Source organism: Microcaecilia unicolor, chromosome 2, assembly GCF_901765095.1.
Source record: "Microcaecilia unicolor chromosome 2, aMicUni1.1, whole genome shotgun sequence".
Taxonomy (NCBI): Eukaryota; Metazoa; Chordata; class Amphibia; order Gymnophiona; family Siphonopidae; genus Microcaecilia; species Microcaecilia unicolor.
The window spans coordinates 407,376,250-407,403,857 of NC_044032.1; the positions used below are offsets into that span (position 1 = coordinate 407,376,250).

At 43.7% G+C, this 27,608-nt stretch overlaps 1 protein-coding gene across 2 annotated transcripts in view; it reads right to left on the minus strand.

Moving 5' to 3' along the window:
• The window catches only part of FAM13A (family with sequence similarity 13 member A), a 501,662-nt gene that overhangs the window by 55,736 nt on the left and 418,318 nt on the right, over positions 1 to 27,608 (minus strand). For both annotated transcript variants that reach the window (XM_030190686.1, XM_030190687.1), the window contains 3 exons: positions 20,193 to 20,269; positions 18,028 to 18,070; positions 283 to 430 (listed from right to left, as the gene is read on the minus strand). In XM_030190686.1, coding sequence (XP_030046546.1) covers positions 283 to 430; positions 18,028 to 18,070; positions 20,193 to 20,269 — 268 coding nt within the window. The remainder of the gene's footprint in view (positions 1 to 282; positions 431 to 18,027; positions 18,071 to 20,192; positions 20,270 to 27,608) is intronic.

Sequence of the window (27,608 nt, forward strand, 5' to 3'; positions counted from 1 at the left end):
AAAAGATCAGTTTTGTTTCAAAACTGATTCTCATTGCACGGGAAAGGGGCTGGAAGCAGGTGTAACAAACTATTGTATTTAGCAGAAATATAAGCTTAACTCCTTATGAGAATGAAGAAATTTGTCCATTAAGAACATTAAGAAAAATAGAGTTCAATATGAAACCAATGTTTTCCTTAGCTGCAGCAACATTTGGGAATACTTGAAGGACTTTTTGCCATATCACTGGAAGAAATGTGGTGTGCACACACAGATCTTGAGCACCGGAAGGTTTCACCTTACCTTCACTGTTCTTGTCCTCACAAAGTGAGCTCAGGTCCAGACGAGGCACTTCAGGGACAAAGCTCTCTTCCACACTACTGGAATCTTGGCTTTTCTGCTGCCTAGTTTCTGGGTTGCTTTGATGTTCCTGAATCTTCATGCTGGAAACCTGAAAAAAATCCCAAGGCATTTAAAAACTGCTTTACTGCAGCCACATGCAACAACTCATGCCTCTTTAGCCAAAGGTTCACAAAAGTCCTAGGGCGTGATTCACAGCAACCCAAACTTTCCTGCTCAGTGACCCCCAAATGCTAATCGGTCATGGACATAAACTCCCTCACATCTTCCTGTCTGCTTGGCTTTTATATTCCCTGGCACAAGAGTTACAAGTGCTCTTGGACTGTCTGTCTGCAGCTCAGTATCTGGTTACTGATGGCACTCCTGAAGGAACTGAGCAGAACAGAAACATACATAGCAAAAACAAAGCTCTTTGCGCCCCTCATGGGGGCGGTTGCTAAGAAAGCTGCGTGGTAGACTCCCCATGGTGAAAACGTATAGAATTCAGGAGCACCTCTGACTGGAGTGAGTTATTGGACCATAAAGGTCTGGGCTAGGGAGAAAGGAAGCAGGCACACACAGCACAGGAGATCTACTGCACAAGTGAAACAAAATGTGCATTCAAGAGAGGAACCCTGACTCCGTCACAGGAAGCTACATGCCAACTATTAAATGTGTCATTTTTCAGATTGATTTATCCCAAACACTTCAACTTATATGTAGTACACAGTCCGATTTAACACAATCATCATCTTTAGCTTCATAAACGATTTTTTTGTATGGGGATCATCAAAATATTTAACAGCAAGACCCATTCGGGAGCAGCAGTCCCATAGTTTATGGCGCTGCGCACATCTTCATGGATCATCTGATTTATTTTAAATGTCTTTTTTCCTTTTATCAATATTCCTCAGTCTCTCCTTATGCTTAATTTAAAATTTTGAGATGCTCCATACAGGTATCTACCTTTCTCCTCTCCTGCTAATCCTTCCCCAGTACATAAATCCAAGTGTCTCCCTTTCTGCTATTAAACCTATTACCCCTCTCATGTTGCTGACCCCCCCAGCATACAGGTCCAGCAACCCCCTTCCCCCACACATTTATCTTATCTGGGGAAGGGGAAATGGGACTTGATATACCACCTTTCTGAGGTTTTTGCAAGTACATTCAAAGCGGTTTACATATATTCAGGTACTTATTTTGTACCAGGGGCAATGGAGGGTTAAGTGACTTGCCCAGAGTCACAAGGAGCTGCAGTGGGAATTGAACTCAGTTCCCCAGGATCAAAGGCCACTGCACTAACCACTAGGCTACTCCTCCACTCTGGTTCTTCATGGGGTCTCTGGTAGCGAGTCCCACATGCTATTTGCAACTGATGCCTATGCCTTCTCTCTGCTATATAATAGCAAGGTGAAATAGGGATAGGCAGGAGAGAAAGCAATGCTGGACAACAGAATTTAATCGCAGATAAAAAAAAATAAAATAAAAATTAATCGCATTAATAGTGTACCTAAATGCCCACCCCTAATAAAAATCAAATAATATTTAATTATTATCCCTCTCATGTGTAAGTTATAGAATATAGCATTTACGCACATGACTGTTACAGTTGCTCAGTAAGTACTAGCTGAGGGCTAAGTGGTACCCTACAACTTTAGCGCCCAATTTACTTAGGGCAGAAAGGTAAGGGCGTGTGTACGGGAAGGGCATGGTGCAACATTTACATGCATAACTTACAGAATACTTTAAGTTACATGCTGAAGTGCTGCACTTAGGCATGTACATTTATGCTTGAAACTGATATGGTATGGGAGGAAGTGACGTCACGAGACTAGATGGCTGCCTGAGTTTTGGCTCCCGCACTTCCCTACACCATTAAGCCATTATCCATGCCCATCCACAGTCGTATTGCTACTTAAACAGCTGGAAAGAGAGCGCAGACACTGCTGCCAACAATGAGCAAAACATCGGGATCACAGCAGCGAGAGGGGTAGCGATGTTCCACCCGACAGCTGGCGAAGGACCTTTCCCGCCATGCGTCCCCAGAAATACAGAGGTCTTCTGATTCCGACACTGCCTCTTCTCTTGCTGAGCCTCGAGGTACAATTAAAAAAATAAAAAAGACCGCTACGCCCAAGGACCTCACGAAATGCTTAGAGGCGATTAGAGAGGAAATCAAGGCCTCTCGGTTGGAGATTCTTGAACACGTGGACGCTATCAGCTTGGACTTAAGGGAATTGGGCGGACGAGTTGAGAGCCTGGAGGATCGGGTAGAGGAGCAGACTGAAGCCAGCGCGGCAATGGACGCCCGTATAACCCAATTAACCGATCAAACAGAGGATTTACAATATAAACTCGACGATCTCGAGAATCGGGGTCGTCGGAATAATTTGCGCTTTCGTGGGGTGCCGGAGAGTGGAGGAGGAGAAGATGTGCCTACTATAATTCGTGCACTCTGTGAACGGATCCTGGGAGAAGCACTTACCCCGGGTGAATTGCTGATTGAGCGAGCGCATCGGTCGTTGGGAAAACCTATGGGAAACCGACCACGAGACATAGTAGTGCGCTTTGCGTCGTACCCTTTTAAAGAGCGCATCTGGCAACAGGCCCGTAAATTGACCACGTTGGAATATAATGAAGCTCGGGTTTCAGTCTATCAGGACCTTTCGACTTACACCCTGGCACAGAGACGGGCCATGAAACCTGTCCTGGAAATTTTGCAAAAGGAGAAAATCGCCTACCGCTGGAGTTTTCCTTTTGCGGTGTGCTTCGCGCTGAGAGGCAAGCAACTCCGGTTCCGCCGAGTGGTGGAAGCCTGGCATAACCTTCATGAAGCAGGCCTAACTGCAACGGAGACTCCTCCGATGGGGCTGACTCCAGCTACGCAAGCGAAACTTCAGAAGTGGAAGCGAGTAGGGCCGAAGTCATCAAAGCATGGGACCTGAACTGGTTTGCGTATAGTTGAACTTGCATAAATGTGCAGTGTTATTGTTTTTGGGTTAAGTCTGCTATACCATAAGATGGACATTGCTCCAGCTGTAATTCCTATTGAGGTGGTGGAGGGGTATTGGGTATATTGGAATTATGTGATATAGAATAAAAGGCGTTGAAGGTGTATGAGTGGGGTGGGGGAGGGGAGGCCGGGTGGTTGCCTGGGTTGGTGGCTCACTTTATCCTTCGTATCCCATTCAGTGCTAGATGGCATTGTCTGGTGGTTGGAAGGAGGGGGGAGGGGGGGAAGTTGGAGTCTGGATGCATATTGTGTGTGTGGTAAGGGGGAGGAGGGAAGGGAGGGGGGTTGGGGGTGGGGGGGAGAATAGACAAGGGCAATGGAACAGGGACCGCAGAGGTAGGACATGGGGAGTAGCATTGACCCTAACCTTCCGAGGTGCCATCAACTGTCTCACAGTTTGTTTGTTTTTTTGTGTTCACTGTTTTGCACATGTGCTTAGTACGCGCTAAATGACCTAGAGATGGGAATAACTAGTGAGGTAATTAAATTCGCCGATGACACAAAATTATTCAGGGTCGTCAAGTCGCAGGAGGAATGTGAACGATTACAGGAGGACCTTGCGAGACTGGGAGAATGGGCGTGCAAGTGGCAGATGAAGTTCAATGTTGACAAGTGCAAAGTGATGCATGTGGGTAAGAGGAACCCGAATTATAGCTACGTCTTGCAAGGTTCCGCGTTAGGAGTTACGGATCAAGAAAGGGATCTGGGTGTCGTCGTCGATGATACGCTGAAACCTTCTGCTCAGTGTGCTGCTGCGGCTAGGAAAGCGAATAGAATGTTGGGTGTTATTAAGAAGGGTATGGAGTCCAGGTGTGCGGATGTTATAATGCCGTTGTATCGCTCCATGGTGCGACCGCACCTGGAGTATTGTGTTCAGTACTGGTCTCCGTATCTCAAAAAAGATATAGTAGAATTGGAAAAGGTACAGCGAAGGGCGACGAAAATGATAGTGGGGATGGGACGACTTTCCTATGAAGAGAGGCTGAGAAGGCTAGGGCTTTTCAGCTTGGAGAAGAGACGGCTGAGGGGAGATATGATAGAAGTGTATAAAATAATGAGTGGAATGGATCGGGTGGATGTGAAGCGACTGTTCACGCTATCCAAAAATACTAGGACTAGAGGGCATGAGTTGAAGCTACAGTGTGGTAAATTTAAAACGAATCGGAGAAAATTTTTCTTCACCCAACGTGTAATTAGACTCTGGAATTCATTGCCGGAGAACGTGGTACGGGCGGTTAGCTTGACGGAGTTTAAAAAGGGGTTAGATAGATTCCTAAAGGACAAGTCCATAGACCGCTATTAAATGGACTTGGAAAAATTCCGCATTTTTAGGTATAACTTGTCTGGAATGTTTTTATGTTTGGGGAGCGTGCCAGGTGCCCTTGACCTGGATTGGCCACTGTCGGTGACAGGATGCTGGGCTAGATGGACCTTTGGTCTTTCCCAGTATGGCACTACTTATGTACTTATGTAAATGTTGAGTATGGACTTGAAAGTATTATCATATAATGTCAAAGGTCTTAATATGCCCCAAAAAAGGCAAAAGATATACAAAGAGATACAGCATTATAGCCCACAAGTGGTACTTCTACAAGAGACACACCTTCGTCGTAGGCATGTTAAGCTTCTCTCCTGCCCGGGTTACCCAGAGGTATATTGTGCTTCAGCAGAGGCCTCTAAAACCTGTGGTGTGGCTATTTTGATTCATTCTTCGGTGGGGGCGCAGGTAATGGACATTAAGAGGGATCCGGGTGGACGTTTTATCTTTATGCATGTTCAAATTCAACAGGTGGATTTAACCATAGCATCTGTCTATGCTCCCAATACTGGGCAGGTGGAATTTTTTTACTAAGGTGAAGAACTCTTTGGCAGGGTTTGTAAAGGGCTCCCTAATTCTGGGGGGGGACTTCAATGCAGTGATGAATCCTGCCCAGGACCGTTCTGGAAATCCTAAAACTGAAGGGGGAAAGAGGAAGGCGTCTGCTTTAGAATCTTTGGTATATTCCCTGGGAACTTTAGATTTGTGGCGGCTGACACATATAGCGGACAAAGATTACACATTCCACTCACGGGTTCACGACTCATATTCACGAATAGATTACATATTTGTGGATGTTGCCTTGGCGGAGAGGGGGCCGGCAGCGGGATTGGGCAGTGCGACAGTATCGGACCATGCTCCGGTGTGGGTTACACTGCCCACCCTGCGGGCTGAACCCAAAGAAAGGAGATGGACTTTAAACACTAGTTTGCTTCTTGACCCGGAGGTGGAGGGGGGTTATCGCATTATGTTGCAGGAGTACCTGGAGCTGAATAGACAATCAGGACCACCCCTGTCCATTGTCTGGGATGCTATGAAAGCGGTTTCGCGGGGTTACTTCCTGCAGGTAGCCAGTAAGCGTGCTAGGGTACGTAGGAGTCAAATAGCCGATTGTCTGGAGCGGATACGCCAATTGGAGAGCCAACATAAGGTAGACCGATCTCCCCATACCCTTCAACAACTGAGTGGGGAACGGATGAAGTTAGATTCTATTTACTCAGAGCAGCTGAGTTGGACACGGGACAGGCATAGAGTGGGAACGTATGAGTTCTCTAATAAGGCGGGTAGGCTCCTTGCTACTAAGTTACGTAGGCAGAAGGTAGACCGCATGGTGAAGCAGGTGAGAAATAGAGTGGCGAAGTGCTGTTTACCTCTGAGCAGATACGTAACCGTTTTGTGGAATTTTATACCACACTATACGATCAGGAGATTCACCCCTCTATGGAATCTATCGAGGACTATTTGGCGAGCTGCCCACTTGCGCCTCTGGCGGGTCGACTTAGGGACCAGCTTGAGGAACCGGTTACCCCGCTTGAGGTGCAGGAGGCTATTAGAGGTATGCCCTCCAGCAAGTCCCCTGGGCTGGATGGATTGCCCAATGAATTCTATAAAAAGTTTGCCCCTGACTTGGCGCCGTTGCTTGCTGATCTTTTTAACCAGGTGGGAGGGGAGGGTGCTCTGCCTTCCTCTATGATGGAGGCATGGATCGCGGTATTGCCCAAACCCGATAAAGATCTAGCGGAATGCGGCTCATACCAACCCATTTCGGTTTTGAATGCAGACGTAAAAATACTGGCTAAGGTATTAGCTAATAGACTTGGACCTCTCATGCCGACTCTTATTCACCCTGACCAAGTGGGCTTTGTGGCCCATCGTAAGGCCATAGATAATATTCGGCGTACATTGGACCTTATGTTCTTTGCAAAAAGAAGTCAGAAACCATTGTGCCTTCTCGGCTTAGATGCTGAGAAGGCCTTTGATAGAGTCCACTGGCCTTTTATGTATAAGGTCCTAGAGGTTATGGGCTTTGGTGCACACTTTCGAAGTTGGATTAGGGCATTTTATGCGGAACCCAAGGCTTGTGTCAGGGTGAATGGAAGTAACTCCGCTCTGTTTGCGTTGCATAGGGGGACAAGACAGGGCTGCCCGCTTTCACCGCTATTGTTCGCCATGGTTATGGAGCCCTTCGCCGCCCGGGTGCGGTCTGATGTGGGCATTTCAGGAGCTCGAGTGGCAGAGACTACGCATAAGATGGCCCTTTTTGCAGATGATATTTTGTTGTATATTACTCACCCAGTGACTACGGTCCCTGCCTTGTTGAATCACATAGAGGAGTATTCTGCAGTGTCGGGATTTAAAGTTAATATGAGCAAGTCAGAAGCTTTGAATGTGACACTCCCGGCAGAAGTAGTTTCTTCCATGAAAGCGTCGGCGCCTTTCCGGTGGGCAACCAAGAGCATTAAATATTTAGGGGTAAATATAACAACAGATTTGTCAGAGGTATTTGTAGCTAATTACAAAGGGCTGCCTAGCAAGATAAGGGGAGATTTGGAAAAATGGGGGGGATCAGGAATTTTCCTGGTTCGGGCGGATAGCCATCGTCAAGATGAACGTGTTGCCGCGGCTGCTGTATTTATTTCAGGCCCTGCCTGTGATGATGCCCAGGCGATTCCTTGCTTCCTTACAGGATTCAGTAATGCGCTTCGTCTGGGCAGGCAAGCGTCCGAGGCTAGCTCGTAAGTTGCTTTATCAAGACAAGAAAAGGAGGGGGATGGGGGTCCCTAACCTTAATTGGTACTATAGGGCTAGTCAGGGAAGAGCCGCCATTGAATGGTACCAGGAATACCCTGATCGACAATGGGTGCACCTGGAGCAACACTCTTTGGGGTCCACGCCGTTGGGGGCCCTCATGTGGCTGCCTAGGCAGTTTCGACAGCTGGGTGAGGAGGTGTGTCCGTCCATATGTGTCACATTCCACTATTGGGATAGTCTATTTCCCCAGGGTCATTGTGTGCTAACCCAGATGTCACCCATAGCCTTTAACCCGTTGTTTAAGCCAGGGACAGTAGCTGGACCTTTCAGGAGGTGGTATAGGGAGGGATTGAGGACTTGGGGACAATTGTTAGAGAATGGCTCGCTGATGTCTTTTGCCACACTGCAATCTACATATTCAGTTAGAGAGGGGGACGCATACGCCTATCAGCAACTTACCCACTTCCTTAAAATGAAGGCGGTGGGTCAGGTAATACAGAGGCAAAGACTGGAAGTGGAGGAGATTTGTCTTAAATTTGTTTCATCAAGAGGCTTGATAGGACGCTTATACAAAAGTGTCAATGCACAGGTTTCCAGCTACACCCAGCATAGGTCCAGTTGGGAGCGGGAACTAGGAGTGTCTCTGGGTGGACCCGAGTGGGAGAGAATAGAGAGCAGCGAGTGGTGTGTCTGTTCATGTCCCCCTTAAAGAGAATGTGTTGAAGGTTCTGTTTCGGTGGTACCTTACACCGGATCGTCTCCAGCGCATCTTTCCGAACACACTGGGCTTGTGCTGGAGAGGGTGTGGCCATAAGGGGACTATGGGGCATCTGTGGTGGGGATGTGTGAAGATTCGGGCGTTTTGGAAATCAGTACATCATCGACTACAGAGTTGGGTGGGGTGTGTGGTTCCGTGGACCCCCAAGTTTTTCTTGTTCTCTGCAGACATGCATGGCTTAAAACCACATCATCAAGCTCTGTTGCGGCAGGCGGTGGGGGCTGCTAGAGTAGAAATCGCAGCACATTGGAAGCAGAAGGGGGTTCCTCCCATTAAGAAGTGGGAAAACAAGTTGACATACATATGTGAAATGGAGCGGCTGATGGCCGACAGAAAACATCAGCTGCACAGATGGCAGTCTATATGGGAGTACTTTTTGAGAAAGTAAGCTTTACAGGTCAAACGAAAGATGAACTGTTACATTTGGACTATAGGGTCAAAGAGCAGGGGTATGGGAAGGTCAGGGAGGGTGGGTTGTCGGGGGGGTTGGGGGCTAGGGATTCCAACTGTTCATTTTAGTTCCAGTTAATCAATACATGTAATATAAAAAAATTTAACATAAATAAATAAAAAAAAAAATTCAGAAGTTACCTATGGGAAAGTTACAATGTAAATGTAGCGTGCTGGGTAGGTGTTTATTCTTTTTCTACTATCCACACCAGAAGCGCATTGTACCCAACAAATATGAAGCTGTATTGTATTGATATTTGGTTTAATAAAGACTTCTTGTAAACAAAAAAGAAACTGATATGGTATACGTGGCTGCACCTAAATGCGGGCACATTTCTGGTGACTTATGCTAGTATTCTACAAAACCATGTGCTTGAGTGTTTTTATAGAATAGCACTTAGCAATGATGAAAATTTTGATTCAGTGCTGCACAGCTATCACATTTTAATTTTTTCCTGTAGCTATCTCATTTCAGTCTGCTCTACTTCCTGCTTGGACAGTGATATTAGTGAAGTGTTTTTCTGACTGATGACGACGTATGGTGCTATTGAGCGTGTGCCGAGGTCTTTTTTCTTCACGTTTGAAAATATGTGTTTAATACAAGCAGGTGGAATAACTGTCTGACCTTTAATAGAAACTTTGTTCTTTTGGAGTTTCATTTTGAAGTTTCTAGTTCATGTGAATACTTAGGGCTTCTTTTACAAAGCCGTGCTAGCGATTCCTGTGCAGCAAATGAGGGGAAGCCCACAGGAATTGAATGGGCTTCCTCTCATTTGTTGCACCAAGAATCGACAGGACAGCATTGTAAAAGAAGCCCTTAGCTTAATTTCTAGCACCATTATAGAAGTGACATTATTTTGCTTATTATGGGACACTTTTACAAAGGTGAGATAGAAAGTGGCCTTGTATGCCCTGACTCAGGTCTTTCCTGTGTACTAAGACCATTTTTACCGCAGCCAGAAAATGGCCATGCTCTAATGTTGCCAGTAGCATGCTGCCAATACCAAAAATTAGTGTGCGAGCCCTTATCACCACCTATTCTGTAGGCAGTAAGGGTTCACACGCTAATCCTGCACTATTCAGTATGTGGTAATGTGGCTGTGCTGTCCCATCCATTCTCCGTCCCTCAGACATGCCCCCTTAGAGAAACATTTAGAAGTTAGTAGTAAATTTAATACGAATCAGAGAACATTGACTTGGGGAAAATCCATTGCTATTTCTGGTATAAGCAGCACAAAATGTATTGAACTTTTTTGGAATCTTGCCAGGTATTTCTGACCTGGATTCACCACTGTTGGAAATAGGACGCTGGGCTTCATGGACCTTTGGTCTGTCCTAGTGTGGCAATACTTATGTACTTATTGATTTTCTGTTATGAACGAGTATACAGAACCATGAAAGGGAAATGGGACTTCATATACCGCCTTTCTGAGGTTTTTTTTGCAACTACATTCAAAGCGGTTTACATATATTCAGGAACTTATTTTGTACCGGGGCAAGCAGATACATTCACAAAATGTGTACAATAGAACCATACAGATTGGCAAACTTAGAAAAATGTTTTAGCATATGGCTTGCATGCGCACGTTAGGGTTTTACCGCAGGATGCCTCAATGCATCTCGCAGTAAGCGCTTTTAAGCCATGGTAAGTACACACTAGCACTTACTGCAGCTTAGTAAAAGGAGCCCTATGTATGTTAATTTTGTTCCTTGCCTAGAAATGTAAAAAGATGGGAATGTCACGAATCTAATAATTGAAAAGAAATGTAGGATCACAATGGCATGTTATGCTGACACCCACGGCAACCTTTAAGAGGCCAAGCTGTCACACTCAGTTGCTGAAATGCCAAAGGACTATCTTAGAATGAGCAGTGTTTGTACAGTGGAAAAATAGCCCTGGTATTCAGGTCTTTTGTTTTTTAACTGGATTTGGTCTTAGGATAGCTTGTGAGGGGCTGAAAACTACCCCAGCAAAGGCATGGATGGACAGACTGGATAGGGCATACAGTCATTATTTGTCTTCACTGTTCTATGTTTCAGTGTTACAGGATAGGCATGTGATCTGCATGGATAGAACATTTTTTAGCTGAGGATATTCCTTTGTTTAAACAGCCATACCATCATGATTATTGTCAGTTTTGTGTTCAGGGCAGAAGGCAAGAGAGACCAAGGTCAGGGCAGACAAACAGATAAGAGTTTGCAAGTACAGAAAACAAAACCATCAGGGAAAAGCTTACCTGAAACTGCAGCCATCAATGTTGCTTATAGAATCTTTATCTTAATATCTTTGAATTCCTTTCACAAGTTTTGTTTTAAAAGGAGAAGACAGCTGCCCCTTCCTTCCAAACATCATTCTTTTCTAATAGTAAATGAGGTATTTGTTACTAAAGGTATGTGCTTAAGCTCCCTCAGCAAAGGCTTAGGGGGCACCAGAAATGTGTAACTATCCCAGAGGAATGTAACACTCCTTGCACCTTGTGATTCCACATAACGTAATTCTGGTGGAGAGTAATAATTCTAGGTATTTTCCTTTGAAAGAAGCACTTTAATAGATTTTAAATGATTTCCAAGGAGATATTTTCTATGGATTTAAGTTTTCGGCTTTTACAAAACAAAAGATCCAAAATCCTGTTTTCTGAGAAAAGATTCATATTATCATGAAGGAGATTAGAAGTTGTGCTCCTATGGTTAATAAACCTGTTCCTTTTAGAAACAAACTCTACCAACAGCATTCCAGAGTCTTCTCTTCTCATCCCAAGGGTTCATGGTACTGGGGAAACCTCTGTCTGCCAAACTAAAAAGACACTTCTTAAAAATATTGCAAAAGAGCCTCCTATACCTCCACTGGTGCCTAGGGAGTACTTGTAAAAAGCATCAGCTGCCTTAATGAAAGAGTGCGGGGGGGGGGGGGGGGGGGAGACCCCATCAAGTAATAAAAGTCTGCGAGAGCAAGCTGCAGTGAGAAACATCATGTTCCACCACAAAAGACCCCTAAAAGGACAGCACAAGTGCAGTGACAGAGGAACACACACATGCTCAGGCCATTATTTCAAAACACTTCCTTCTCCTTTTGTGTGTGAAAGAGGAAAAGCTTTGAAAAATGTGTTTTGTCCTACTTCAAACCATCTGCTGCCCCAGGATCAGCAGCTGCTCGTTCCACTTGTTCAGAGCTTTCCTACTCCAAGGAAAGAAGCCAGAATAACCTAGAAAGCCACCAGAGTCATTTCATGACATGAAAGAAAAAAAAAATCACCTACAAATATAATCCAACAAAAAAAGGTAATCACAAAAATGTAAGGCTATTCAAAAATTAAAAAATAAATAAGGACATAGCATTGCCATACTGGGACACACTGAAGGTCCTTCAAGGCCAGTATCCTGTCACAAGTAGTACCTGGCAAGATCCCAGAACAGTAAAACAGATTTTATGCTGCTTATTTTAGAAATAAGCAGTGGATTTTCCCAAGTCCATCTTAATAATGACTTACGGGCTTTAGGTGTCAGTGTAGAATTCACTGTCAATGCCAATTTGCAATTTACAGAATTATTTTATTTCTCGAAACGAAATTAAAACGTATTTCTTCAACAAATATTTTCTTTAATGTAATTATAATTATTGTAGCAAATACTTTTCCTTCTTTGTAAATTCCTAGATTTTTTTTCTTCAGGTTGTCTTGCATTTGGTATCTGCAAGGCGGAAATAGAAGAACCATGGAGCATAAGCGTAGCAACGTTCGCTTAGCACATAAATGCAAGGGGAATATGTGTAGGAGAACATGTACAGGTCAGACATTTACACGTGTAACTTACAGAATACTATAAGCTATGCGTTCAAGTGCTGCATTTATGTGAGCACACTGACGCCTGCTATTGACATGGCATAAGTCAGTGTGCCTAACTGTAGGTTCGCAGCTGTCCGTTTACATTAGCCTAGGTGCCGTTATAGAATTAGCGTTTAGAGAACAGCATCTAAGCGTTTAACATTACAACCCATTACAGAACTGTCCCCATGCTGTATAAAGAGTTATCATATAATCAAGCACCCAAGCATCTTAAGTGTCAGCCTTAAGATTCTATTGATAACCACCGGCTATATTAATAAAAATAATTCCACAAGTTCCCCAAGAGTGATAGCCTCTTGGTGAAAAAATGCAATTTGTACGTATAGTTCTGATATACTAACTTATTTATTTATTAATTTTTATGTTTGTTTGTTTGTTTGTTTAAAGGACCTCAGTGGGGATTTGGAATGACCTGTGATTTCTTAGTCACTTTAAACAAAAAATCCTAGCGTCTTCACTGGTCCAACCATAAGTTTTTGTAATTTCTAAATCAATTTTTACAATTGTTTTACACTTTATGTATGTGCCATTTCACTTTATTAACTTCGTCTTTAGAAACTTCAAATCTGATTATGCCACTTGTTCTCATTTCTAGATATTTATAAATATCTATATATATGGAGTGAAGGAATGTCCTAATGGTTACTGTAGTGGGTTCGATTCCTGCTGTTGCCTAACGTTTGGCAGTGGGTTGAGATCCTGGGGAACTGGGTTCAATTCCCTCTGCAGCTCCATATGACCCATGGCAAGTCACTTAGCCCTCCCGTTGCCCCAGGTACCATATACTAATTAGATTGTGAGCCCATTTGGGACTGTGGCAGTACTTGTAAGAAACTATATAGGTCTAGGTGGTATATAAATACTTAAATAAATAAAAAATATCAAACAATAGTCAACCCTGATCCCTGGGGCACTCTATTACCAGTCCTCCACCGAGAAGATTGATCATTTAGCCCTACTCTGTTTCCCATCTTTTAACCAGCAAGGCAAGACTTTCCTAGGCTATGTCCATCTTGGTTTTGTCCCATTAAATCTATATGTTCAGTAATTTTGTTCTTTATAAAAGTTTTTACCATTGTGCCCCACACCTAAATCAAGCTCACCAGTCCACAGCTACTCATTATCCCTTAAAGGGAAAGGGACTTGCAACAACATTCAAAGCCGTTTACATTATATATACAGGTACTTTATTTGTACCTGGGGCAATGGAGGGTTAAATTGAGTTGCCCAGAGTCACAAGGAGCTGCAGTGGGAACTGAACCAAGTTCCCTAGGATCAACGTCCACTGCACTAACCACTAGGTTACTCCTCCACTTCACTGAAACCCTTTTAAAGCTGGCATTACAATGTCTACCCTCCAATTTTCAGGTATCTTTGGGTATCAATCATAGCTTTAAAATGACTAATAGTAGTAGTAGTAGTAGTAGTAGGTCTGCAATTTTATTGTTGAATTCTTTCAATATTCTGGGGTGTATCCATCTGGTCCAGGTGATTTGCTGATCTTTAGTTTGACAATTTTTCCTATTATATCTTTCAGGTTCTCTGAGATTTGTTTCAGTCCCTCCATATCATCAGCATTAAATACTATTTCTGGTATGGGCTATCTCCCTTATAGCATGGCTCAATAAAGGTTGAAGAAAAGATTTAATGTGGTCTTTCCACTATGGCCCGGTATTCGTCAAGTGCCCCCTTTTCTTCCCTTGATCATCTAATGATCAAACTGATTCCCTGATAGGTTTCTAGCTTAAAATATACCTGAGAAAAGTTTTTATGAGTTTTTTCCTCTGTAGCAAGCTTCTTTTCATGTTCCCTTTTTGTGCCTGTGCATTTTCTTAATTTCTTCATTTGGATCCTTTTTCTCATTTTTTGAAAGATGTTCTTTTAGCTACAGTACCTCTTTGCCTTACCTTTTAAAAAGCCATCTTTTGTCTTTTTAATGCATGGAATACATCTGGTCTAGGTTTCCAAAATTGCATTTTTAAAGAACATCTATGCCTGGTTCTAACTATTAACCTTTGAAGCTGCTTTAGATTTTTTTTCTAATCATATTCTGCATTTTATCATAGCTTTTTACTCCTTTACGATCTAGTAGTCTCATCGACTCCCTTAGACTTTCTGCTTCTAATGTACATGAAAAAGTCTGTTAGGAATTTATGCTTCTAACTTCTTTACAAATTCTCTTTTAGCCTTCTTTATCAATGGTTTGCATTTCACTTACCAGTGCTTATGCTGCTTCTTTTTTTTTTCCATTTGGATCCTTTTCCCATTTTTTGAAAATTGTTCTTTTGGCTCTAGTAGCCTCTTTCACCTTTACCTTTAACCATGCTTGTTGACAAAGACCCATTTAAAGTGGAATCGATCAGAGAGACGTTGGCATTTGGTCTGGCACACTACTTCTATAGATGAATGACAGATGTGGATCTTATGGAATCTTTGCAAACTGTAATAGCTTTCATTGGACAAGCATATCTACTATAATAAAAATCACCTCCAACGTTCTGAAGCTGACCGTGGCACACTTGAAGTGAAGCGTTCGTAAGGTTCGTCAGTCTGTCACCATCTCTCTCTGTCCCACCCTCGCATCAAAACGTGATGACGTCGAGGGCGGAACAGTGAGAGGGAGAACAGTGAGAGGGAAGGGCACTATTTGCAGGCTCAATATGGCTTACATTGTACCCTAAGCAATTATTTTACCTCTGATATAATAGGCAGCAAAATAGCCTCAGATGAATGAAACAATCCAACACTGTTGTGGCATGTGATTTTTCCAGACCACATAACTCTCTTCGTCAGATGTTAAACTGTCTTGCATTGGCTCAATAAAAGCAATCATAATCTGCAAAGAATTCTGCTTTCCTCAGGTTCATTCTGACCACTAGCCCTCCACATTAAGTTATACAGGACACACGCTCCCATCAATTTAACATATCCCTGTCTTCCACAATGCTGTGTTTGAATGTTGGTTTCTACTATTTGGGACCTGAATCATGACTAGAACATTACCTATAATAATATATGCTGTGTACAATCACATTAAAACCACTCACACCCTGCAATATCAGCACTAAGACGTGTGGGTATGACAATATTTCTAAATGGTAGGGGAGAGTACTAATTCAATAATTCTGAGTGGAACGCCATCACAGCTGACAAATTGGCTACAGATGAGGATGTGGATTATCATGTCAAGAGCACTGTTAGAGCAATCAGAAGAAAGATGACTTATGTGCCATGGACTTTTGAATGCCTTTCAAAATAACAAACCAGGTAATTATCATCCACTCAGATGCTACTCCTTGCTTACATTGTTACAAGCAACATAAGTACATGCTGGAGACCAGAACTTGAAATTGGAAAAGAAAACCTCTACCTGGTGATGTATAACATCCCAACAACATAAATAATTCAAAACACGAGTTTTCATCCACCATAACAGTGCTGCCATTTTTCATGTTAGCCAGAGTTGTTGAGAAAAACTGGACTGCAACACTCTCTTCTAGACTGATACACAAAGCAGTCACTTATGCAAGGATATTTGTGTACAAGCTTTTGAGTCAACAAAGGGCCCTGGTCACAAAGGAACAGGTGATCTAAATGACGTCAAAAGTTCACCGGCATCATCATCACTGGATAATTTTTATTGGTTCAGAATTTGCAGAGAATTCCTGCTGGGAACACTGTTTAAGTTTAGGGTTGTCACAAGAGCACATAATTTCTGCAGGCTGAAAGAGGTCATACATAATTTTAAGTTCAATGTGAACTGTCTGTTCTTGATGCTTTGCTATTTCAGAAGCAGGGTGCTGCTCTCCAGAGTCCTTGCTCTAGTTATGAAGTAGAACAAAGTGATGGTGTCAACAGCTATGTTATATGTGAGGGAGCATGATGCAAATAAGGACTTACACGTGACAGTCTTTTCCTTGCTCATAACTGGGGCCATATAGGATGGACAATCAGCTGTGTGTGTTGTAATCACCTATACAAAATTACTTCATAATTTACTTCCATATTACCATATCTCCAGCCCACTGGTGTAGCTACTGGAGGGCCTGGGTGGGCACAGGCCCACCCATTCTTGGCTCAGGCCCATCCAGCGACGACACTACACATCCAACATCTCTCCCCTCTCTCCTCTATGTTGCCCCAGCATCTGCCCTCCTGTCACCAAACCCCATCCCTCCCGGTGCACCCGGCGCCAACTACTGTCTATCGCTGCTACCCGTGCCGGCCCACAGGCTTCCTTCCACAGCATCCTACCCTTGCTGACATTTCCTGTCTGGTGGGACGTGCCGCATCACGGCAGATGGAAGCCTGTGGGGCAAGTGCAGGCAGCAATAGTAAACCACTGCAGGCGCTGGGGACGCTCATAAGGCACACTGGGGAGGGATGGGGCCCAGCAACAGGAGCCAAAGAGGAAAGAGAGGAGAGATGTTGGATGTGGGGTAAGTTTGAAAAAAAAAAAAACTTGTATTTTTTTTTAATTTCAGGGTGAAGGGGGGCATGGAAGGGCCCATCCAAAATACTGGATCTGGCTACACCCCTGCTTCAGCCTAAGTAAAAGCCATTAGTTTTCACACTTTGAATTTCACTGAACTATACTATGATTCTGCCAATGATCCTGCTGCAGATCACAGAAATATGTATGCGTTTCTGCCATAAAACATAAGGTATGTCTACCTGTCTGCAAAGTTGTGTACTTGTGATTTGTTTCTTAATCTTTTGGTTTAACAGACTTGTATTTCACATATTTTAAAGTAGATGAAGCATATGCTTAAGAAGCATGCTCCTCAAGGTGGACAATTTTCAAAGCAATTTATGCAAGCAGAAAACATTTTTTCCACATTCATTAGCTGACTGAAAATATTTTTTTAAATGTATACAGTGTCTACATACCACTTTTCTAAAAAGGAGATCAAAGCAGAGAATAAAATAAAATTAACAATAAAATTATAAAACTCAAGCCACATTACTATCAAATCTAAATACTTCAATAAATCCATGAAAGCAAAATATTACAGCTGACAGTTCACCATTAACATCTCAAATAAAATCACTACCGAGGTCTTTTATTAAGCTGTGGTAGCATTTTTAGCTCATGGTAGAAATCAACTGGTAGTAAATGCTGAAATGCCCATAGGAATATAATGTGTGTCTTGGTTTTTGCTGCCAGCTGATTTCTACAATGAACTAAAAATACTACTGTAGCCTAGTAATAGACCCCCTATATTTTTTCCTTTTGTGTAGTTTTAAAATAACTAAAAATAAAATATGCATCATGAATCAAAAACTTGTCTTAAACCATCAAAATTTTATCCCCCCCCCCCCCCCCGAAAGCTAGAGAATTATTCTCATGAAGAAATGTTCTCTATCAACACAGCTAAAAGACTGTGATGTTGTTCTGGGGCATGTTTAGGTTGGGGGAGAAAAATAATGGATGTAGATAGCTTTTTCAGTTCTGCACATTTTATTTTTAATGGGCTTGGTCCCAATGCAAAGAGTTAGTGAATGGCCTGCAATTTGTGTCAAATAACAGCTGCTTAGAATGCTGAGAATCACTAACCTGTGGGAGTCTTAAATAGTTCCCCTCAAACTCATTTTCTTTGCTATAAAAACAAAACAAAAAACAAACCAAAAATGTATAAATGGATTATAAAATGTGAACATGTAGGTTAGACTAGTGTAGTTTAGTACTGAATGCCCATGTTGTACAGTAATACAGCAGTGTACTTGGTAGAAGTGGGTAAAAACTACCACACATATAACCCAAGTACAAGTGCATGGATGAGAATTAAATTCTAAGAACCAAGGACACAGACAAGCTAAATCAGAACATCCCTGGTACAACTGAGGCCTCTGTCATTTATATACAAATTTCTATGGGGTATTAAATTTCTTTTACTGTAGCCTATGATCATAATTCAACAAACTCTAAATACAGGGAATACTTGTATCTGATAAAGGCTATGATTATTTCCACATATCTCTAGTGTATGCAGTAGCTACATTACCATGAAAAAGTCACCTTGAGCAGTCATATTTTCAGGCTAAACCGCTGCTCAATGTTTGCTTCTAATCTGTAGCTTGGCAGCAAATCTAATTGCTACGTTTTATGATTCAGTTCTAGTTTGGGTTCAGATGCAACTGAAATTGCTCCCGTCTGGTTCTGGTTCAGGCCAATAAAAATTCAGAAACCAGGTCAGCACACACAAAGCAACCACTTCAGTTTTGGTGCATATGAGAACATCTAAATACATTATAATCATCATTTGCAAGCTGAAGACAGAAAGCTTAGCTTGCAGGAATAAACCTGTTACAACTAGGGTCAGCCAATACTATTACAAGAGAGGTCCAGAGGACTACTAGACCACCAAGTCTGTTAAGGCAGCCCTGGGAGGATTGGATTTGGGGGGGGGGGGGGGGGATTAGGAATTTATGCAGGTCCTGGACAATATTCAGCCAGGACACACACAAGTATCTTATGCGGATCCCAGCTGAATTTCACCTGAGATCCACATAAGCTCCGGTGGCCAAAGCATATCTGGTCAGGCCTGGATACTCAAAACTGGTGCCTGGATATGGCCCAGTACTAAATATGCGGGTCTAATTTAACTGGTGACAGCCACTGCATACAAAAAAAAGCTGACAGTAGTCAGCGGAATATGGACCAGTGTATTTTCAGCTGAACCCTTATCCTGAATCACTAACCTAAACTTCTTTGGTAATCTGACCCCTAGAGGTAGCAGTGTAACACTACCACTAGGTAATCAGGCAGCGCCATTTGAAAGAAAGCAGACACTCAGGCAGGAGTGAGAATTGCCCTGACCCCATTGCCCCTCAGATCTTGGGGTAAGTCAAGCTGAAGTGATGCAGGGTGAGGGGCTGGCACTTTTATTTCGGAAGGAGTGGGGCAGCTCCAATCCTTTGGGTCACTAGGGTGTTTGGCAGCACCTCCTATTGGGGCTAGAGGACAATTTCAGCACTGCTGCACAAAGGCATGGAATTTTCATTTATTTAGACTGCTTGGGAAAGTAACAGCTCTAGAAGCTGGCTTTGGGCCCTCATTTTCACACTGTTTACATTAATGCACAGTTTTTAATGGATTTTGCATTACAGCTGCTTAGTAATAGAAAATTTACATAAACTATTGTATGAAGTGCCACCACACTGCACTTTTGTGCAGTGATTTCACAAAAGTGTATTCTATGGGAAAAAAACAGCACAGACACAAGCATTATGGCATTTTTGTGTGTTTCAAAGCATTTCATGTTATTTTTCCTGCAAAGTGCAAATCATGTCACATTTTGACATGAAAGGCGTTATGAACTAATTTCCCCTGATGAGCTCCTAAATTTAGTAGGCCTCAAAAAATGGGAGGGGCCTAAGGACAAGGAAAGAAAATTAAGCACTCAATGCTGATTTTCAGTGCTAAGTGCTTAAAAACTTAGGAACCTTTGCTTTAGGAACATATTTTCAGCAGAATTCAGAAGCTTAAGTTGTCTGCTGAAAACAGGCACTCTGTTTGTTGTTTTTAGTATTGGCTTTATAGTATCAGGAAGTTGTCTTGCTGGGGAGAGCTGGACTGCTGATTAGTGGAAAAATTATTCCTATTCCCTTGTTTCAGTAGACTCCATTTTTCACAAACCAATATGGCAAACACAGACTGCAGTAAGCAGCTGTCTGGGCCAAGACAAGTCAAACTGTGCAGCAGGCAGCTAAGAGAATTACCTGGCTTCAGACAAAACTTCCATGCTGTCAGTTTCTGATTGGTCTGCAGTTCTTGGGGTGCCAAAACCCTCCATGCTCTACAACACATCAATGATTGAAAATACACAGTTAGTGCTGCTACTGGGAGGCAAGTGGGGGGGGGGGGGGGGGGGGGGGGAGGGGTGGAAAGGTGCCTCAGAATCTGTTGACACAGTGGGCAAGTTGGAGGGTATGGCAATTTTTTCCACTACACAAATGAATGTTAACAATGCACACAAACAGCACGGACAAAGTGCATTTTGTTTATATGGATTTGCTGGTAAATCATATATGGTTGACTTCACTGGAAATGCAGAAGCTAATCACAGTTATTTTATTCTAGGACTTTTGCAAGCTATTTCCTATCATTCTTGTGAACGGTCTGAGCACAAGGGGAACCATGATCGGCATACCTCACAATCTTATTTTAGCTGGGGGACTAAACAGAATGATGGACTAACACAAGGCCTTTCACCTCTAAGTTGGCAGAAATATAGTACAGGTCAGAAATAGGACAGTTTTCAAAGTGATTTACTCAGGTGAAGAGAGCTTTACATGCATTAATTGTCTCTCAGAATTGGTCTCTCTCAATATGTGTTGTTTCACAGCACATGTACTTTTAACAACTGAGATAAGGCATTTCTAGGGGTTTGTTTAGGTTGACGGAGAAGAAATATATGCATAGATGACATTTTCAAATATGCATGTGTACTCTTCCAGCAACAGTCTTACCTGCACAAGTAGCAGGTGCAAAGTGTTATGTCAAGTTTCAAAGTTGAAATACATACATGCTTTCACTGAGACAACAGATACAGAGGCCATGAGTAAAAACATGTACAGTGTTTGTCCCAAGGCAGGCAAATGGGTGTTTGGCCATGGGAGAAAAATTCATTCTGCAAATTGCTGGGGCAGAGAGCGAAGACACTTAACTGTAACAGGTATTCTCCGAAGATAGCAGGCCTTATATTCTCACAAGTGGGTAACGCGATACCACGTTGCCCGGTCCATCCGGGCTTTATAACAAGCTTCATGGAGTGCAAGACATGCTCCACCGTGCATATGCGGGTGCCTTCCCACCTACCAAGAGGGCGCAGTTACCACAGTTAAATACTACAGCAAGAAAAATAAGGATAAAAATAAAAATAGGAGACAACCCCTAGGGGAAGTGGGAAGGTTTGTGAGAATATAAGGCCTGCCGTCCTCGGAGAATACCGGCCATTAATTCTCACAAGTGGGGTATCCCTAGCATCCAGGCTCACCGAAAACAACAAACTTTGGTCAATTGGGCCTCACAATGACGAGGACATAACTCAGATTAACCTGAAACTATATACAACTGAGTGGGAGTGCAGCCTGAAAGAGAATAAAATGGGTCTAGGGGAGTGGAGTTGGATTGTAGATACCAAACAGATTCTATAACACTGTCTACCCAAACTGACTATCGTGTTGGGTATCCTGCTCGAGGCGGTAAAGAGATGTGAATTTGTGGATTGAAGACTACATCTCGGCCTTGCAAATTTCTTCAATGGAAGTTGACCGCAAGTGGGCTACCGACACAGCCATGGCTCTGACATTGTGAGCCTTGACATGACCCTGCAGGGCCAGCCCAATCTGGGCAAAAATGAAAGAAATGCAATCTGCCAATTAGAGATTGTGTATTTACTGATGGCGACCACCATCCAGCCTGTTAGGGTCAAATGAAATAAAAAGTTGGATGGACTATCTGTGGGGCCTTCCTCACTCTATGTAGTAGGCCAATGCTCACTTGCAGTGCAAGGTGTTCTCATCAGGATGGGCATGAGGTCGGCGAAAGAATGTTGGCAAGATGATCGACTGGTTCAGATGGAACCGACATAACCTTTGGTAGGAACTTAGGGTGCATGTGGAGGACTACTCTGTTGTGATGAAACCTAGAATAAGGCACATCATTACTAGAGCTTGGAGCTCACTGACCCTACGAGGTGAAGTAACGGCCACCAAGAAAATGAACTTCCAGGTCAACTACTTCAGATGGCAGGAATTCAGTGGCTCGAAAACAGCTCTCATCAACTGGGTGAGAATGACATTGAGGTCCCATGACACAGGCGGAGGTATGACAGGGGGCTTTGACAAAAGCAAATCTCTCATGAAGCGAACAACTAGAGGCTGTCCAGAGATAGGCTTCCCTCTACACATGGATGATAAGCACTAATTGCACTGAAATGAACCCATAAGTAGCTGGTCTTGCAACCAGACTCGGCGAGGTGCAGAATGTGCAGGGACAGTGTAGGACAGTACACAGGATTTAGGGCATTGCCCTCACACCAGATGGCAAACCTCCTCCATTTGAAAGAATAACACCTCTTAGTGGAATCTTTCCTGGAAGTCAGCAAGACCAGAGAGACACCCTCTGATAGACCAAGAGAAGCAAATTCTAAGCCGTTAAGTCCAGAGACTGAAGGTTGGGATGTAGAAGAGATCCCTTGTTTTGCGTGATGAGGGTTGGAAAACACTCCAATCTCCACGGTTCTTTGGAGAATAATTCTAGAAGAGGGAACCAGATCTGCCGAGGCCAGGAAAGTGCAATTAAGATCATTGTCCCCTGGTTTTGCTTAAGTTTCAGCAAAGTCTTCCCCACAAAAGGATTTGGAAGGTATGCATTCAGCAGAACTGTCCCCCAAAGTAGGAGGAAGGCATCTGATACTAGTCTGTCATGGGCCTGAAATCTGGAGCAGAACTGAGGGACTTTGTGATTTAGGTAAGTGTTGAGGAGATGCCCCATGCTTGGAAGATATAGCGAGCAATGCCTATATTGAGAGATCACGCATGAAGTCGCATGACCCTGATCAGTCTGTTTCTGCCTATCAGATAAGCGGCCTGAAGGAACATGCTATGTTGGTGACCCATCGCCACATCCAGATGGCCTCCTGACACAGAGGGCATGATCCAGTGCCCCCCTGCTTGTAATTATCCTGTTCTTCCAAAGTTTCCACCTTGAGAGGTGAAATTTTGCTTTGTTCATCAGCCACTGTGTTGTAAATGCATTCTAGAGTGTCACCGTTGCAATGAGCATCTACATGAAAAACAGCAACATTAGTATTTTGTACATAATTTCAAATGTCTTGCCACAATTCTTTACCTCTCAAATTTTTGGTATTAATCTTCCAATTGTTCTTGTACCAGGTAGGTAGCCATGTGGCTAATCCATTTGCCACAGACCATGAATGTTTTATTTTGGCATTATAAGTTACTGCTTTCCATAACCTCACAACTACTACATTTATCACAATTTGTAATATTTTCCTCTAGACTCTATAATTGTATTTACTATGTAAGCCGCATTGAGCCTGCAATATGTGGGTACAAATATAATAATAATAATATATTGCAACCTGGTTGTCTGTTTGAATGAGCACAATTTGATTGAACAGTTTGATCTATGAAAGCCTTTAGAGCGTTCCAGATCACCCTGAGCTCCAGAAGGTTGATCTGAAGACCTGTTTCCTGGAAGGACCATGCTCCCTGAGTGTGCGGCCCATCTACATAAGCTCCCTAACCCAGTAACGATGCTTCCATTGCAAGAACATTTTGAGGCTGAGGAATTTGGAATGGAAGTCCCAGGATCAAACAGTCAAACTGGATCGAACAGTCCACCGGAGTAAAGAGTGAACAAGGTCTGGAAACAATCGGATGACGTCTTCCAGTTCTCCTGTAGCTTGGTACCACTGGGAGGCTATGATTCATAGGGCTGATCTCATGTGGTGTGTCATGAATGTCACAAACTGTGGAAGCCATGTAGCCTAACAACCTCAACACCTGCCAAGCCACGACTTGCTCAGAGGTTTGAACCTGAGAGGCCAGGGTGACTAGAGCATCCACCCTCGGTCCTGTGAGGAAAGTTCGAACCTTTTGCGTATCGCGCAGGGCTCCAATGAATTCCAACTGCAGGGCAGGGTGATTGGGGTAGTTTATAATGAACCCGAGGAGCTCCAGCATCTGAATAGTCCTCCACATGGACTCCCGAGCACCGTCCTCCGATGTGCTCTTCACCAGTCAATCGTTGAGATAATGGAACACATGGACTCCCAGTCTGTGTAGCGGCACTGTGACTACCGCTAGACATTTGGAAAAGACCCTGGGAGCTGACGCAAGGCCAAAAGGCAACACGCGATACTGGCAGTGATGTGTTTCCAGCCGGAATTGAAGATACTTCTGGTGGGCTGGAAGTATCGGGATGTGAGTATATGCATCCTTCAAATCCAAAGAGCATTGCCAATCATTTTCCCAAATCTTGGAAAGAAGGATGCCCTGGGAAACCATCCTGAACTTTTCTTTGACCAGAAATTTGTTCAGGGTCCTTAGGTCTATGATGGGACGTATCCCTCCATCTTCTTTTGCACGAGGAAGAACCTGGAATAGAATCCCTGCCCTTCCTCCCCTGGTGGAACAGGTTCAACTGCATGGACATGTAGAAGGGTGAAGAGTTTCTCTGCATGTACCTGCTCATGCTGAGAGGTGAAGTAATGAGCTCTCGGCGGGCAATTTGGATGTTTTCGAAGCCAATTTAGTATGCATCCGAGACAGATTATTTGGAAAACCGACCGGTCAGAGGTTATAAGGAGCCACCTTTCATGGAAAAATTTCAGCCTCCCCCCAACTGGCAAGTCGCCCGGCACGGACACTTTGTCAGCGGCTAAGCTCTGCTGTAGCCAGTCAAAAAGCTTGCCCCCTGCTTTGACTGGGAAGCAGAAGGCATTAGGTGCACACTGTTGACAAGAACGAGCGCGCTAGGGTTGAGCCTGAGCAGGCTGGTAAGAAGAAGTGGCATACCTATGTCTCTGTGAGTAGTAGGCACCCTTCTTTGGCTTGCCAAAAGACCTCCTGGATGAGGAGGCTGATGCAGAAGGCGCCTGGCGGGAGAGAGAAGAGATGGTATCAGTGTACCTTTTGATTTGGTTAGCGACTTCCTCAACCTTCTCTGCAAAAAAGTTATCCTCCTTGATAATTGCAGTTATCCTTTTTAGACCTTGGAAACATTACAAGGTCAGTGGTCTAGAGCACACATACATAATTTTAAAAGATTTTAAATATATTTTTAATACAATTTCAATGTTTCATTTATCATATGTTTAATACTTTTATGTTATATCAGACAATTGGATAATTGGAAGGACTCCCCGCCTCATCGAGCCTTGTTGGGCCAGAGCACTGAGCCGGACGAGCCTCACCCGAGCAAGTTCAGAGCCGGGAACCAGTGCGCCGTGGCCACAGATGGACGGCAGCTAGAGCCGGCCCCGACCCGTGGCCTCGTTGCGGGAGTCGGGAGAACTGGTGATCGTCCTCTGGGCCAGCTCACTGGGAACCACCGAGGGTCGACTTCGGCCTCCCTGTCCGACCCTTGAGCGGATCCGAGGCCGGCGGCGACTGCGACCTGACCAGACGGGAGGACCTGCCGGGGGGCTGTGCAGCTGCGAGGTCTTGCGCCCGGCCAGATCGCTGCAAGCCGTGAGGACCTGCCGCAACATCATCCCTGCTCGAGGGCGCGACGCCACCCTGTTAAATTTTGGAGCTCACTGATGCCCCAGTGCTGCCGAGAGAGACGCGAGCCCACGTGGCTGACGAGCCTGGGAAGCTGAGTGGAGACACAGACGAGCGCAGCGAATTGCAAGTTGACGGTGACTCCTCCCTACCTCGGGGGGCAGTGCTACCATGCGGACCCTGAACCCCTCGTCCGCATCCCTGGAGTGCCGACCAGCTGTCCATTAAGAGAGGAAGGAGACCAGGAGAAAGAGAAGCACCACTGAGAATAAATGCTGGGGCGCTGGAGACAGTCAGTGAGGAGTGTGAATGGTGTCCACAACTACAGAGCTCCGCGACCAGAACATCACTCCCGAACATCTGACTGTGAGTAGCCCATCTACCCAAACTGACACCAAAATGAACACAATCAAAATACTCCTAGTTATCTACTCCCTTTCACTGACCCACCTAACACTATCCATCCCACTCACAGAAAATAATATCATATGTATCCTACAAAATCACCAAAGACTGATCAAACACTCCACACTTCACCAAACTGACACCCACCAATTTAAAGGAAGCCTATCTAAACACGGACAATACCAACAAAACGGAAGGAAAATTCATAATAAACACACACCATCCAAGGAACAACTAACAAAAATCCACATCAAATCTAGCAGCCCCACACCAAAATATCCAAGTGGGCTACATTAATGCTAGGTCCGTAGTCAACAAAACAACAAGAATATCAGACAGGATCACCTCAGAAAATCTCGATCTTATCTTCATCAATGAAACATGGATCCACGATCAAAAGGACCCCATAATCCTTGAACTATGCCTTCCAGGTTACAAAATCATTCACTGGACCAGATCGGGAAAGAGAGGTGGAGGCTTAGCACTAATCTACCGAACCCAATTCACCACCGAAACTATTGCCGAATCCATAACACCCCAACTAGAGATTGCCTCATTCAGAATCCATAACAAATCCCTGATCGGTCATCTGAACTATGTCCTGTTTTACAGACCGCCCGGTAACTGGAGCGAAAGCCAGCCTATCTTCACGGACTTCATCTCAAACACTTGTGTAAACAACTTCAAAACACTAATACTAGGTGACATAAACCTTCACCTAGAAGACCCCGACTCCACCAACGCACGTGAATGCAAAGACTTCCTACAAACCTGGGATTAAAATGGCGTCACATGCAAGCTACCCACACCAAGGGACACACATTTGATCTCTTATCACATAAACTGTCCACGGATCCTAACCTATTAATAACCGACATCAAATGGACAGAAACACCTTGGACCGACCACTACAAACTGAACCTATCCCTAGACTGGCGAGAGAAGGGATTAAACCGCACACCAGAACATACAACTTACACTACAAGAGGGCAAATAGACCCAAAAATATTCTGGCAACTGATATACGACAATGACTGGACAACACGAACGGATTCCATACATTACCTCAATCACTGGGAGGATAGATGCAGAAGCGTACTAAACAAAATATCACCCTTAAAGACAAGAATCTCATGAAGACAAAACTTGATACCATGGTTCAATGACGAATTAAAAAAACTCAAAACACAAACCAGGAAACTTGAATGAACATGGGAAAAAACAAAAGATGAACATACACTCAATGCATGGAAACAAATACATAGAAAATACATGCAATCAGACAAACCAAAAGATCATACTACAAAACTAAAATAGGACCGGATTACAAAGATCTGAAGAAACTATTCCAAATCGTAAATAAGTTACTAGACACCACCCCTACCACCACAACCAACACAGACATCCCACCCGCAGCCAAACTTGCTAGCTAATTTAACGAAAAAATAATAAAATTATGCAGCACACTTCCTCAGC